The 16,624-nt window shown below is 43.4% G+C and overlaps 1 protein-coding gene across 1 annotated transcript in view; it reads left to right on the forward strand.

The window, feature by feature from the left end:
• The window catches only part of LOC124788853 (mucin-4), a 258,570-nt gene that overhangs the window by 179,497 nt on the left and 62,449 nt on the right, over positions 1-16,624 (forward strand). The window contains exon 4 of the mRNA XM_047256137.1: positions 5,363-5,442. Coding sequence (XP_047112093.1) covers positions 5,363-5,442 — 80 coding nt within the window. The remainder of the gene's footprint in view (positions 1-5,362; positions 5,443-16,624) is intronic.

Below are 16,624 nucleotides of genomic sequence, written 5' to 3' on the forward strand. Positions count from 1 at the left end.
GCCTTATGAAGATGTGTTTTTCCTCTCCTCCCAGATTCTCTCCATGTTTTCGCTGTATTGTTTCTTTCTCTATTCTGTCCATTTATATCATGCGCTCTTCTGTCTTTGTCCCCTTAGCCGAGTGGTCAGCGCATCTGACTGCAGCCGGCCCGGGTTCGATTCCCGGCCGGGTCGGAGATTTTTCTCCGCTCGGGGACTTTGGTGTTATGTTGACCTCATCATAATTTCATCATCATCGACAAGCAAGTCGCCTAATGTGGCGTCAACTGAAAAGACTTGCAACTCCGCGGACGAAGTTAACCAGGTGGGGGACTCCGGCCGTTAATGGCATACGATCATTTCATTTCATTTCTTTTATCTTGTGATTTCAAATTTGTTTATTGATGATATTCTTGGAACTTCAGTGATCTTTAATAAGACGTCCACATCTTCACATAGTTATTCATAGTTTGAGCTCGTGGGATTCTACGCCTTCTGTCGCGGAAATTTTTCGTCCCGGAGCAAGTGGTTTTTCAAATCGGGATCGCATCGCTCAGAAAGTGTCGTAGATACAATACACACCATCACTTTCATTTAGGCAGCTAAAATATGTATTCTCTCTTCAAAGAAAAAAAAAAAAACATACTGCCTATGCAGTTTCTTCTTATTGTTTTCGTTAGCGTTTACGTCGTCTAGGATAGACTCCGCAGTGCTGAAGTTTTGGCAAATTTATTTTAACTTTGGTGCGGCCGGATGCCCTACTTGTTGCCACAGCCGTACGTTATCTAAGGGGGGGAGGGGGGGGGGGAAATCTTGTGCGCCACCCGCCTGTGAATTGCATAAACTGCTTTCTGTTTGTGTGTCGTATTTTCTGAGATGGAAATTAGGAACCAACCCAACATTTGCTTAAACGAGCGTGGAAAACCGCCTAAAAACCACACCCAGGCTGGCCGGTACGCCAACCACGGCCGTTAATCTGCTATCCGTGTTCGATCCACACCTGGCTCACTTCACTGACTAGCAACATAGCGCATTGGGCGTTACGCCATGCGAACAAGTCACTACGTTGTCTCTGGACACCACACCTCGGGTAAGCAGCTATATTCCTTATTAATCGAGCATGAGTAAGTGTGCACTGCGTCAGTTTCACCATCTGAAATAATTTTTGAGTTCGTTTCAGACATGTGAACTCAACACGGTTTCCGATGTATAAGTCTTCGGTTTTCTTCAGTTTATTTCTGGACATCTTGTGTGATGAAATTTTAAGGGGTAACACCACTGTAACGTCCTAAAAAACAAAGAAAAGTACGCATGACAATTTCTTTTGGGCGGAAGGAAAGATGATAGAGAAACTATACTTGTGGTCCTTCTTGAGCATATGTTAAAGTATATTAGAAACAATTTTTGTCAGAAAATGTTACACAATAGTGACACTGCAGCAGTTCTCCTGAGGTTTGTTGAATTTAAGACGCTCTGGGACACGGCACACACTATGGCTGGCGCTAATTTGAATCTGGGAAAAAAGAGAGAGAGAGAAAAAAAACTGTGTAATCTAAATGAACGTAGCTAGTGAACCACATAGGCGATTTTAGAAATATTGATTTTTGTGTAATTGGTGAGTTTTTGAATAAAATCGTTCAATTTTCACCAAAAAAGTCATTTGTTAATAAATATTGTTTAAATTAATCGAAGATCCCGTATGTATGTTATTTCAAAGCCGTGATTAAATTTTCAAATAAAAAGATTGAAAGTTGTTGGAGTTACGCTGCGTCCCGTTTTGTAGAATCATATTCCGAGAAAAACGCGTTTGAAGTTTTGAAATGTGTTGTAGAAATGAACAACTGAAAAAATTCTACTTTTAGGAAACGTTTACCATTAACCTGCTATCCCAGGACTCGTCTATCGTACTGGTGCCGTTGAGATCGAAATCATATCCATTAGTTTATCATCTAGATTGAAATATCTGCCATGGCAGTTCCATGATCGTACAAAACTATTCCGTTTAGCTCTGTTCCAAGAAGGCACACTGGATGGACGATTCGACGGCTGATTTCCTGTGTGTCCCGTGTAGACTTACTACTTTGTGTAACAACCTCTGCGCTGTTTGGATAAGTATAATTAATGTGAAGCCTGTACCTCGAGAGTTTCGTTCTTGCAACGTGATGTCTGCATTGGACGTGTTGAGAAAATGGAAGAAAATTTATAATCCTATAGCTCAGTCGGTAATTCACATAAAAATCCTGTTCACTGTCTTTCAATTTCTTGGCAGAGGCACTAACTCCTTTCGAACTGCAGTCAGGCTCTCATCTTTTCTTTGGACGATTTGATGACATACCCTACAGCTTCGACGCCGCATTGGATACGAAGCTCTCGCATCTTTTTTGCCTGAGTACACTTTCTTACCACTCCTTCTTACTTGAAGACGACTGTAACTCTAAGCTCACAAATAAACTATCAAAAGTCAATACTGCACACAAAAATCGAGATTCGAAGCGAAATAAATATCTTTTTCGTACACCTACTGACGTATTATTGTTTTGAAATGCTTCTAACTACACCAAGACACGGGGGATATCGAGTTGGCGTAGGTAAGCCGTTTTGGGTCATCTGACTCGCTAGATTAGGAGTTAGGAATTCTATAGAACCAATTTTTTTTCAGGGATTAGACTTTTTGCCTCGTGTTCTAGAAGGTTTAAAGCTTCTTGAAGCCAATAAAAAACGATTTTTTTTTGAAAATTCTGCAGTGATGTTATTCCTTAACTGTTACTCCACAGCATATGATATGTGGCAGTTAGATGGTGTCTTGCAGTAGTTTATAACGACTATTGTGTTAGGTAGAGATGTCGCACCGTACAGGCATTAAGCTGAATGGAAAAATCCTATCAGGTTCTGAAAATAAATTTACAGCTGTGATGTCTCCAGTGGTTTATTACTGGTTTGTATCTCAGGTGAAAGAATGTGTAGCCTGATCTTATTATTACAGAACTGAATGCGATTGCTAGATCAGTTTGGGACTTGACTTTTTATTGATATCTCGGCTCCCTAGTCCTCACTTGGTAAAAGTAGAAAGATTAAAATGTTTTATTTCTCCCCAGTTGTTGCCATCTTTTATGGTGGAACAGTGTTGTAATGCAACAGAGTAGCGTCCATAAAGAAAATCATTGTGACTCTGTGTGCAGTGTCAGTAAAGAATTAATCTTTTAGCTATCTTAGAGTCGATCACATGAAACTTTCTCCTTTTGAGTCACTTTCTCATGTGTAAAACTCACAGTTGGAATGAGTGAGATAAATAGTGATCATCAGTGATTTCAAGCTGGAATGAAGATACAAACAAACTCTTTTGTGCACATTCTGAAAACTAAATCTTACTGACATCTGGTATGTTGCTTGATGTACAAGGACTAATCCTGCCCTTTGATAGCGTCCCCTTAAACTCTACTAACGAGGGTTTCTTTTTACCTCTTCATCTCGGAGTAAGCACTTAGCCCAAAGTCCTCAGTTATTTGCTGGAGATACAAGATGTCCCAGAAATGTTGCAACATAGTAGAGGGTGTCCTGAGGAACAAATCGAGGATAGGAACGAGTGTCCGGAAATTTCATTCAGTGATGCTACAGAGCGTCAAAGATAAATGTGCCGACGCCCGCCTCCAGTCTACCCCTTCAGCAAAAAATATGACTTTGTACGCTGGACCGAAGGCGGAACGTGTCACAATGTTATTTGTTGTTCAGCGATCGTGACTGACTGCCATCATCATCAGTGGAGAAGGTGGAGATAGCTGCTGCGTAGAAAAGCCTTGTCTCCTATGAATGTGATGCTCTGTTGCCTCAGTGAATGACGGTTTCAGACACGAGTTTCCATATGCAGTTCATTTTTATCGTGAAACACTCCAGAATCTCCAACGTTTTTCGATGTACAGGAGGAAAATAAACCGAAGCTGGAAAGTCGTGTACGAAACCGTTGTCCACCAAGGCAACGGAGCATCGTATTCGTAGCAGGCAAGGCCTCTATATGCAACAGCTAACTCCATCTTCTCCATTGAGTTCGTGGCAATAAGTCGCGATCACTGAATAACAAACAGTATTGCAAGACCTTTTGCCTACAACGTCGCGTTTGTTGCCGAGGGGGGTCCCAGTGGCACTATAACTTGGACGCTCTATAGTGTCATTGGATGACGTTTTTGGACATGGGTTCCTATCCTTGATTTGTTCCTCAAGACATCCTATACAACCCCTAGAAGTTTGTCGCAGCATTTCTTGGACAACTTGTGTATTAAAATCTGTGTCTTCCACTGCTGGATCTGCCCCCTACAGCTCCCTCTAATAACATGTAAGTTTTTCCATGACTTCTTAACGCATTTCCCATTGTCCTGTCCTCCTTTGTTTTGACCGTGTTTTCCACATATTCTTTCTTTATCGATCCTGCAGAGAACCTTCTCATTTCTTGTGTTTATCAGTCCACTCAATTTTCAGCGCCATTCTGTAACTTGACGTTTCAAACGCTTAAATTCTCTTCTTTCCCTGTTTTCCCACGATTCACTATTCACGTCAATACACTATTGTGCTCCAGATGTGTATTCTCAGAAGAATCTTCATTTTAATTACCATATTTGAAACTAGAACACTTCTTTTAACCAGGATTGTCCTCTTTGCTTGTAAAAATCTGCTTCGTCCATCATTAATTATTATGCTTCCAAGATAGAAGAATCCCTTTACTTCATCTGTTATATGATCCTCAAATTTGACGTTAAGTTTATCGCTAATCTCGTTTCTGCAACCTCTTATTACTTTTCTCTTTTTGTATGTACTCTCAATTTGTATTCTGTGCTCCGTAGACTGTTCATTCCATTAAATAGCTCCTGTAATTCTTCATCACTTCACCCTGAATTTTAATTCCCCTCCTGAAACTTCTTTTACTTTCGTCTTTGCTTCTTAGACCACAATTCGAGGCACCTCTTGTAGATGCAACTCACCGTACAGTCCAGTTTGCCAGTGGCCCTACCATTCACCTTTTTCCAAGCTGCTTTTTCCTCGATCATTGACTGTACTGTGTGTGATTCCATAATCAAACAATATGATAGTTTTTAGCATGAAAACCTCTCCAGTTCATCACTCTAGGCAGGTTTAGCGAAAGTGGTATCAATACTGTAGAATGTTTGAGCTAAGAGAGAGAATCTTTAAACTAGTAACCTTCGTGTTTCGTATGAGAGAGGTACTAAAGTTGATTGTTGTGCATTAAGATATTACTACAGCCCAAAAACAGATGTTTTCCTTTCTTAGTTTTATGGAATCCTGATAATCTTCTCCAGTAATTATGTATGAAATGTATCATATAATTTCTTATGGTAGAAATTTTAATAAACACAACTTGGTTTTCTTTTTTCAGGAAGGGGGCCACATCCATGATCTCACCGTTGGATTTGTTGTAGATGGAAAAAATTTTATATTGGATCTTCGCCTAAACAGGTATTACATTTTCTGTGTTCTATTCTCTCTCTCTCTCTCTCTCTCTCTCTCTCTCTCTCTCTCTCTCTCTCTCTCTCGAATTTCTTTGCTATGGGTAATCTCTTTTTGTTGCTTTGCAAAATATTTGAAATCAGAGCGCCAGCTTGAAAGAATGTTTTCATGAGGTTACTGCCTCCCAGGTTGTGTCTGCTGTTTATTAGAAAACTGACTATCCATGGAGACACTTCATAAGCATGTAATTATTAGTCCCAGAGATAAAAACTGTAGTGCTGCTGACGTACAGATAACAGAAAGAATATGTCTTTGGTTTTTGGAACTTAATCCTAATTGAGATAGACTCAAGCCACAGCGTAGGGTTAAATTAAAAATATTATCTCTGGAACTAAACTGGAAATTATGCAGAGGCAACTGTTTTTGACATCCAGTCATGTAATTAGGTAGCAGAAGGGCATTAACAGTGTAAAGAATTCTCCAAAATTAAGGTATCATCAGCATTTTAACCACGTAATCTATAACCCAAACTTTCGCCTTGTGCATTGTTCTGAGTGACCTCTGTAGAAATTGTAATTTCTGTACCTAAGTTACTAGTATTAAATTAGAGTTGTGAATTTCATGGACTGCAGAGCAACCAATGTGAACACACATTACTGTCCGGAAACTCAAGACTCTGTGTGGTTACTCATAACTCTTTTAGTCTGAAATTTACAACAATTTTAAGCGGGTATATTTACAATGTCATTCTCAACAACAAAATATGTAAGTTCTCATTTGTGGGACATGTGGTCATCACCATAATCAGGGATTAGTTTTTTTAAGCGTTCAGTCTTCAGAGGTCTCAAAATTTCCCTTTCCATCTTTTCTGTAATCTTTTACTACGTTATGCCAAGACACTGTAATTTTACATTATTTTTAGATATACACTGTTAATCATTCTTTTAACATAGTTTAATCATTTTTATCTGATACACTTCGGTTTCTTCTGGTATACCGTTTACACTTAATCTGGGCCATACATGTTCATTTTGAAAGGCATCAGCTCTTGTGTACCCTCAAGTCGAGTATAAAAACCTCATTTCTGATGGCTGGATTCATTGTTTTCCTGTCAGAATGCAACACACTGCTCCACGGGGGATTGTAGGAACTGCTTTGATTCTATAAAAATTTACCATTGATTCAAATCTGGCTTTGCCCTTTAATGTTCTTTTAATTACGTTACATAAACTAAAGAATGATTCTGTTATGGAGACAATGTCACTGGAATTGTCAAAGCTTAAACTAAAACCAAGACACTTAAAAACAGTGACCTTTGCCGTGGTTTGTTTCTTGTTAAGATTTTTGCCCTTGGGAACTGTCTCCTGGTAAATGCTTGTTCCTTAGTTCTGTATACAGGTATTTCGAAATTAAATGTTTTTGAAATTAGGTACTCTTTGTATATTGACTTTTGTAAATCGTCTCCTGATTCTATATTCACTTTGTCATTTACAAAGTCTATCTTTGGTAGCTGTTTATTATGTTTCAGACCCAAGGAATATTTCAGTTACAAAAGTTAAATAATGCTGATGATATCGGGGAAACTCCGATACCCCCTGGTTACAGTTATTTGCTTGCTTTTATACACATTTACATTTTGCTTCAGTGTTTGTTTTGCAATAAAAGCTTGTAACATTATTTAACAGATGACCAGGGACTCACTTCTCTTCTATAATTTCACATAGCTTGTATCTAGCCACTCTGTCGAAAGCTTTAACATAATTAGTGAAAAGTGCTAGACCGTTGAATTCCCTATATTTTTCTAGTAATTATGTCATGAAATATATGGTACATAAAGGATTTTCCTCTTATAAAGAAATGTTGGTTACTTAATAGGGTCTTATCTGATATAACATTTAGAATTATTGTTAATATTTTGGTGTAGGTTAAGTAAGTAATTCTGGCAGTTATTTCTATTTCTTTTCGTTTTAAGTATTGATACCACAAGGGCTTCATGCTGATTGCGTGATTTAGGTATGGCAAAGTTTACTAATAGAATAGCTTGGAAAAATATATTAGATAAAATTGATGAATATTAGTTCCATGTTAATAGGGTCTGCATTTGGTGACTTCTTATTTTCAAACTCTTTCAAAACTTGCAGTACTTGTCTATATTTATCAAATCTACAGAAGGGCTCCTTGTTCATACTACTTGTTTGCATAGTCCCTGCCAAAGATCTTTATAGTATTTTCCCTGTATTTCTATTGTGACATTAAGGACTGTAGTATCTTATTGGAAAATATTACGTTTTCTAGAGAGTTAGTTTCTTTTGGATGGAGAAATTATTATTGTTACGTACGCAAAATGATTTTGCAGGTGGTTTACGTTATAAGTGTTTAAAGGTGGTACACTCTTTAAGATCAGAAAGTTTAATACTTCGTCTATAAAAGTGAAAGTAATTTCGTGGGTTCTTGTTAGTACACTTTTACGTTAGACGTAGGGCACAGAAATAATATCTATCCACTGTCGTGCTCAATACGTTATATATAGAAACTAACTGGAACTTAAGTCTCTAAATTATTTCACTTCTACCGGAATACTCTTAGTTTGTATGTGCAAGAAGAAACAATATCGCGACGTTAAGCGTCTGTACCTAGGTGCACATAAAGTATGGATTAAACACCACAAAAACATAGTTTCAGCACTGCAAAATATCCCCCATAAATCAGTAATGTTGTTAAGGTTCAGTATCTTTCACTTTTACACCAGAATAAACCGAGAATTAATTGTTTTTACCTGAAGCCTCGAGCCTAGTCGTTTTCGATTCTGCACTTTTTACTTACATCAGCTGTATATCTTTTTTAGAAAAATATTTGTGATAGATTTCAGAACTCCTGTGGAACGATAATACACTACTGGCCATTAAAATCGCTACACCAAGAAGAAATGCAGATGATAAACGGATATTCATTGGACAAATATATTATACTAGAACTGACATGTGATTACATTTTCACGCAATTTGGGTGCTTAGATCCTGAGAAATCAGTACCCAGAACAACCACCTCTGGCCGCAATAATGGCCTTGATACGCCTGGGCATTGAGTCAAACAGAGCTTGGATGGCGTATACAGCTGCCCATGCAGCTTCAACACGGTACCACAGTTCATCAAGATTAGTGATTGGCATATTGTGACGAGCCAGTTGCTCGGCCACCATTGACCAGACGTTTTCAATTGGTGAGAGATCTGGAGAATGTGCTGGCCATTTTCTGTATCCAGGAAGGCCCGTACAGGACCTGCAACATGCGGTCGTGCATTATCCTGTTGAAATGTAGGGTTTCGCAGGGATCGAATGAAGGGTAGAGCCACGGATCGCAACACATCTGAAATGTAACGTCCGCTGTTCAAAGTGCCGTCAATACGAACAAGAGGTGACCGAGACGTGTAACCAATGGCACCCCATACCATCACGCCGGGTGATACGACAGTATGGCGATGACGAATACACGCTTCCAATGTGCGTTCACCGCGATGTCGTCAAACACGGATGCGACCATCATGATGCTGGAAACAGAACCTGGATTCATCCGAAAAAAATGACGTTTTGCCACTCGTGCACCCAGGTTCGTCGTTGAGTACAGCATCACAGGCGCTCCAGTCTGTGATGCAGCGTCAAGGGTAACCGCAGCTGATAGTCCATGCTGCTGCAAACGTGGTCGAACTGTTCATGCAGATGGTTGTTGTCTTGCAAACGTCCCCATCTGTTGACTCAGGGATCGAGACGTGGCTGCACCATCAGTTACAGCCATGCGGATAAGATGCCTGTCATCTCGACTGCTAGTGATATGAGGCCGCTGGGATCCAGCACGGCGTTTCTTATTACCCTCCTGAACCCACCGATTCCATATTCTGCTAACAGTCATTGGATCTCGACCAACGCGAGCAGCAATGTCGCGATACGATAAACCGCAATCGCGATAGGCTACAATCCGACCTGTATCAAAGTCGGAAACGTGATGGTCCGCATTACTCCTCCTTACACGACAACGTTTCACCAGGCAACGCCGGTCAACTCGGTTGGAAACTGTCAGCACGTTGCAGGTGTCGCCACCGGCGCCAACCTTGTGTGAATGCTCTGAAAACCTAATTATTTGCATGTCAAATGGTTCAAATGGCTCTGAGCACTAACATCTTAGGTCATCAGTCCCCTAGAACTTAGAACTACTTAAACCTAACTAACCTAAGGACATCACACACATCCATGCCCGAGGCAGGATTCGAACCTGCGACCGTAGCAGTCCCGCGGTTCCGGACTGAAGCGCCTAGAACCGCACGGCCACCGGGGTCGGCAATTATTTGCATATCACAGCATCTTCTTCCTGCCGGTTAAATTTCGCGTCTGTAGCACGTCATCTTCGTGGTGTAGCAATTTTAATGGCCAGTAGTGTATAACTGTCAGTGCGCTTTAGGTTGCACTATTTCATAAATAATTACTGAAAGTTAAAATTTCCGCGTAATGGCGGACAACAAGGAGACAAGCGATGTTAAGTTCATTTTCGCGGCAGTGTGTGCAAAATATTCTGACAACTCAGGAATGTGACAAATAGAAATTGCATTTCTATCAATGAAATCGTGTAACCACAATTACTGCCAAGTCTCTATTTCAGAGTAAATCAAATTTAACAGAATCACAGATCTAAGTACAGCAATTCGCTATTACTCACATAGGGTTCATCAAATCAGTAGCAAGCGAACAAAACTATGAGGCAATAGCAAGAGAGACCGAAACGAACAGAATCCCTGCGATAATTTTACCGCACGATTATATATATTAAATGATAGCAGCCAGCGATTACATGTTGCCTTCTTCTATACACATCCTTGTCATAGTTTTGGCCTGCTAGTTTGCGATAAATAACGCACAACGATATCTCCAATGCTGAGATGACAAGATCTTTATTTGTTCGTTCGACAGTTAATTCAGGACGTCTTTTAGACGCAGTGTACGTCAAGGCAAGACTCGCACGGAAACGAATAAGTGACTTGTTGGCTGGTTACTAAAGAACTAAGTATAAAAAAGATTCTTAAGAATTAACATGGAGTAGCCAAGAACATGGAAAAAACTGTATACTAAGAATAAACATTATGGAGTAACGGACACAACACAGCGCTCCTGGCGGCCGGCGCGGAACTAATTTATCCGCGCAAAATAAAATAGTTGCTGTGTGACACACGGGTGATGCACTCATGAACCGAACTACACTGCATAAAACTGCGCTGCACTACTAATTGAGGTCGCTACAACAGCCTCCTCGACGGGAGCGGAGAGCCATCCAGGAAGTGTGCCATAAGTGGACGAGTCGGCCGGACGTTGTGGTGCGCTGGTCCCCTGGAGCTGACGGTCGATGGTGGTGCCGGAGTTGTTTTGCCGGACCAAGTTCTGGACGAAGCTGTGTTCGCAGAGTCTCAGTGGGGGGATGCGGGGGGGGGGGGGGGTCGTTGATGATGTAGGCTGGTTTGACCCTGTCAGTTATAACAGTGGCTCGTTTCCCATTCACAAGAATATCCAGGGTGCGATTACTCCCTACTGATGATTCGATGTGGCCCGGTGTAAGGTGCCTGGAGTGCCGGTTTGACGCCATCGGCTCTTAACATAACGTGAACGCACGTCCTGATGTCTTTGTGTACAAGGCTGGCAACAGTTCCGTGCCTAGACTGTTTCGGAGGTCGGATTTCTCTGTCATGATCAGAAGGCGACTGACGAAGGTAGACGGGTCTGTATCAGGCTGTGGAGTCACGTCTACAAATTCGCCAGGCAGTCGTAACGCCTCTCCGTACACTAGTTGTGCAGAGAAGCTGTCTAGATCTGGCTTGTATGAGTTTCGTAAGCCCACCCGGTATCGTGGCACATCAGGGCTGCTTTTAAAGTTCGGTGCGAACGTTCTATCATGCTTTTATTGGCCGGGTGGTAGCTGGTTGTGTTGTGCTGGCTCATCCCACAGAACGCTGTTAGCTTTGCGAACAAATCAGATACAAATTGTTTACCACGATCTGTGGTGATGTGCAAAGGACAGCAAATCGCGCCACCCAGTTTAATACGAGGTGCATTCAAGTTCTAAGGCCTCCGATTTTTTTTCTAATTAACTACTCACCCGAAATCGATGAAACTGACGTTACTTCTCGACGTAATCGCCCTGCAGACGTACACATTTTTCACAACGCTGACGCCATGATTCCATCGCAGCGGCGAAGGCTTCTTTAGGAGTCTGTTTTGACCACTGGAAAATCGCTGAGGCAATAGCAGCACGGCTGGTGAATGTGCGGCCACGGAGAGTGTCTTTCATTGTTGGAAAAAGCCAAAAGTCACTAGGAGCCTGGTCAGGTGAGTAGGAAGCGTGAGGAATCACTTCAAAGTTGTTATCACGAAGAAACTGTTGCGTAACGTTAGCTCGATGTGCGGGTGCGTTGTCTTGGTGAAACAGCACACGCGCAGCCCTTCCCGGACGTTTTTGTTGCAGTGCAGGAAGGAATTTGTTCTTCAAAACATTTTCGTAGGATGCACCTGTTACCGTAGTGCCCTTTGGAACGCAATGGGTAAGGATTACGCCCTCGCTGTCCCAGAACATGGACACCATCATTTTTTCAGCACTGGCGGTTACCCGAAATTTTTTTGGTGGCGGTGAATCTGTGTGCTTACATTGAGCTGACTGGCGCTTTGTTTCTGGATTGAAAAATGGCATCCACGTCTCATCCATTGTCACAACCGACGAAAAGAAAGTCCCATTCATGCTGTCGTTTCGCGTCAACATTGCTTGGCAACATGCCACACGGGCAGCCATGTGGTTGTCCGTCAGCATTCGTGGCACCCACCTGGATGACACTTTTCGCATTTTCAGGTCGTCATGCAGGATTGTGTGCACAGAACCCACAGAAATGCCAACTCTGGAGGCGGTCTGTTCAACAGTCATTCGGCGATCCCCCAAAACAATTCTCTCCACTTTCTCGATCATTTCGTCAGACCGGCTTGTGCGAGCCCGAGGTTGTGTCGGTTTGTTGTCACACGATGTTCTGCCTTCATTAAATTGTCGCACCCACGAACGCACTTTCGACACATCCATAACTCCATCACCACATGCCTCCTTCAACTGTCTATGAATTTCAAGTGGTTTCACACCACGCAAACTCAGAAAACGAATGATTGCACATTGTTCAAATAAGGAAAACGTCGCCATTTTAAGTATTTGAAACAGTTCTCATTCTCGCCGCTGGCGGTAAAATTCCATCTGCCGTACAGTGCTGCCATCTCTGGAACGTATTGACAATGAATGCGGCCTCATTTTAAAACAATGCGCATGCTTCTATCTCTTTCCAGTCCGGAGAAAAAAAAAATCGGAGGTCTTAGAACTTAAATGCACCTCGTATGAAGGCATACGCCAAGGTTTCTGCCGAGACATTGTCCACTGGGGCCCCTTCCGGTTCAAATGGCTCTGAGCACTATGGGACTTAACATCTGAGGTCATCAGTTCCCTAGAACTTAGAACTACTTAAACCTAACTAACCTAAGGACATCACACACATCCATGCCCGAGGCAGGATTCGAACCTGCGACCGTAGCGGTCGCGCGGTTCCAGACTGAAGTGCCTAGAACCGCTCGACCACACTTGCCGGCGGCCCCTTCTGGCCAACGCGTGAATCGCTCGAGCATTGTCAAATATCGATGGCCGTTTGAAGGTGGTAACGGTTCCACGACGTCGATGTGTATGTGCGTAACACTGGTGGTGGTTTCAGGAAAGTTTCCGATAGGTGCGTGCTCGTACCGGCCGACCTTACTGCTCTGACACCGTATACAACATTGGGTCCACTCACGGCAGTCTTTCTTCATCCCTGGCCACACGAAGCGATCTGAGATTAGGCGTATTGTAGTTCGTGCTCCAGGATGGCACAGGTTATACAAAGATGTAAACGCGTTTCTCCTGAATCTTGCTGGTAAAAACGGTCGTTGTTTGGCTGCGGACACGTCACAGTACAGCTTGATGCCTGTTCCAGGAACGTTGACTAACTGCAGAGCCAATGTAGACTTGTTTTCCTGCAACAGCTCTTATAGTTCCAAGACTGTAAGTTGTGCTTCTGCGAGTTCCGTGTAGTGTATGCTGGAGACGCTGCTGAGAGACAATCGGCTACTACATTCTCGACCCCGGATATATACCGGATGTTCGTGGTGAACTGCGCATTATACAGTAATTGGTTGTGTTACCTTGTTGAACAGTTAATGTTGTTCTGTCGAAAGGCACATGATCTGTGAATATGGTGAACTCACGGGCCTCCAGCTGAGGACGGAAGTATTTGGTTCAAGTGGCTCTGAGCGCTATGGGACTTAACTTCTGAGGTCGTCAGTCCCCTAGAACTTAGAACTACTTCAACCCAACTAACCTAAGGACATCACACACATCCATGCCCGAGGCAGGATTCGAAGCTGCGATCGTAGCGGTCGCGCGGTTCCAGACTGTAGCGCCTAGATGCGCTCGGCAACCCCGGCCGGCGGAAGTGTTTGATTGCCTCGTATATCGCCTAAGAGTTCTCGATCGTAGGCGCTCCACTTGCATTGAGACGGCGACAATTTCTTCGAAAAGAAGGCTAGAGGTTGCCACGCGTCATTGATGTATTGTTGCAACACTGCACCCGCAGCTGTTTGTTTGGCTTGCATCTACAACCAACGCTAACGGTGCACTTGGTTCAGGATGTGCCAACAACGCAGGGTCCACTATTGCTTGTTTAGCCCGTTCAAACGCAGTTGTCATGCAGTCTGTCCACTGTATTTCTGCGTTCTCTTTGCATGTCGGACCTGCCAGCACAGCCGTTAATGGTTCCTAAATATCCGCTGCGTGAGATAAATGTCCGCGGTAAAAATTCCACATCCCCAAAAATCGCCGCAGCTCCTTAACTGTGGACGGCCGTGAGATCTATAGGATGGCTTCCACTTTGTCAGATAATGGCAGTGAACCAGACAGAGAGATTCGGTGGCCCAGGAAATCTACTAGTGGTTGACCAAAAATGCATTTTGCTGTGTTGAGAATAACGCTGTATTCGTCTAGCCGTTTAAAAACTTGTATGAGATGCTGGCGATGTTCTTCGGGCGAGACTGAAAATACCAATATGTCGTCAGGGTGGGCAAAGCAGAATGACAGACCTTGCAACACTGAGTCTATAAATCTGCCATGTCTGCGCAGCGCTTCTGAGGCCGAAAGTCATGAATTTGCTTTCAGACAGGCCGAATGGCGTAATTATGGTTGTCTTCGGGATGTCTTCTTCGGCGACAGGTATCATGCGTGTATGCCTTGGCACAGTCAAACACGCTATATAGTCGGTCACCGCTCATCGCGTAGTTACAATCGCGGAGCAACGGAACTGGGTAGCGATCGGGCACTGTACAGGCGTTAAGTGCTCTATAGTCCCCGCACGTGCGCCACGCACCGCACTTCTTAGGGCGATGACCAAGGGCTACTGGACGGTCGCATGATATCCTCTCGTATCATACTGTCAAACTCGGCCTTGGCGATATCTAACCGATCCGGGGCTAACCGTCGAGGACTACAGGATAATGGCGGCCCCTCTGTGGTCTTTATGCAGGGTGTTACAAAAAGGTACGGCCAAACTTTCAGGAAACATTCCTCACACACAAATAAAGAAAAGATGTTATGTGGACATGTGTGCGGAAACGCTTAATTTCCATGTTAGAGTTCATTTTAGTTTCGTCAGTATGTACTCCAACGTGATCAAATTGTAAATTTTGACAATCAACATGTGTGGGCTGACGAGAATCCGCACGCAATTGTGCAATCACGTCATCAACACAGATTTTCTGTGAACGTTTGGCCAGGCATTGTTGGTGATGTCTTGATTGGGCCCCATGTTCTTCCACCTACGCTCAATGGAGCACGTTATCATGATTTCATACGGGATACTCTACCTGTGCTGCTAGAACATGTGCCTTTACAAGTACGACACAACACGTGGTTCATGCACGATGGAGCTCTTGCACATTTCAGTCGAAGTGTTCGTACGCTTCTCAACAACAGATTCGGTGACCGATGGATTGGTAGAGGCGGACCAATTCCATGGCCTCTACGATCTCCTGACCTCAACCCTCTTGACTTCCATTTATGGGGGCATTTGAAAGCTCTTGTCTACGCAACCCTGGTACCAAATGTAGAGACTATTCGTGCTCGTATTGTGGACGGCTGTGATACAATACGCCATTCTCCAGGGCTGCATTAGCGCATCAGGGATTCCATGCGACGGAGGGTGGATGCATGTATCCTCGCTAACGGAGGACATTTTGAACATTTCCTGTAACAAAGTGTTTGAAGTCACGCTGGTACGTTCTGTTGCTGTGTGTTTCCATTCCATGATTAATGTGATTTGAAGAGAAGTAATAAAATGAGCTCTAACATGGAAAGTAGCGTTTCCGGACACATGTCCACATAACATATTTTCTTTCTTTGTGTGTGAGGAATGTTTCCTGAAAGTTTGGCCGTACCTTTTTGTAACACCCTGTATAGTGCACTGTGCTATGCTTCACTTCCTTAGGCATACCTGGAGGTTTTGTCAGCGTCGGAAAATCCCGAAGTTAGGCGGCGTACTCGCTGTCTTTTGCTTCAGTCAGATTGGCGGATTGGATGGTTGCGTGGCGCCGGAATCCTGCAGCCGTCAGTCCAGTGGTTTGTTCGACCAGGCGTGTGTTGGCGATGTCAGGCAGAAGGGTATAAAGTGCCAGAAAGTCCGCTCCTGTTATCGACTCGGCGACGTGAAATCCCACGCAAACACTCGGCGTAGGCCCAAAGCTAGTTCAAAACGATGTGTACCATACGTCGCAATAGAATAATTGTTTGCGGCAGGTAGACAGAACGACGTACGCGGCCGACACCAGTGTAACATTGTTCGTGGGAAAATACACATACCAGAGCCAGTGTCAATCAAATACACTCCTGGAAATGGAAAAAAGAACACATTGACCCCGGTGTGTCAGACCCACCATACTTGCTCCGGACACTGCGAGAGGGCTGTACAAGCAATGATCACACGCACGGCACAGCGGACACACCAGGAACCGCGGTGTTGGCCGTCGAATGGCGCTAGCTGCGCAGCATTTGTGCACCGTCGAAGTCAGTGTCAGCCAGTTTGCCGTGGCATACGGAGCCCCATCGCAGTC

The sequence above is a fragment of the Schistocerca piceifrons genome, chromosome 3 (assembly GCF_021461385.2).
Source record: "Schistocerca piceifrons isolate TAMUIC-IGC-003096 chromosome 3, iqSchPice1.1, whole genome shotgun sequence".
Taxonomy (NCBI): Eukaryota; Metazoa; Arthropoda; class Insecta; order Orthoptera; family Acrididae; genus Schistocerca; species Schistocerca piceifrons.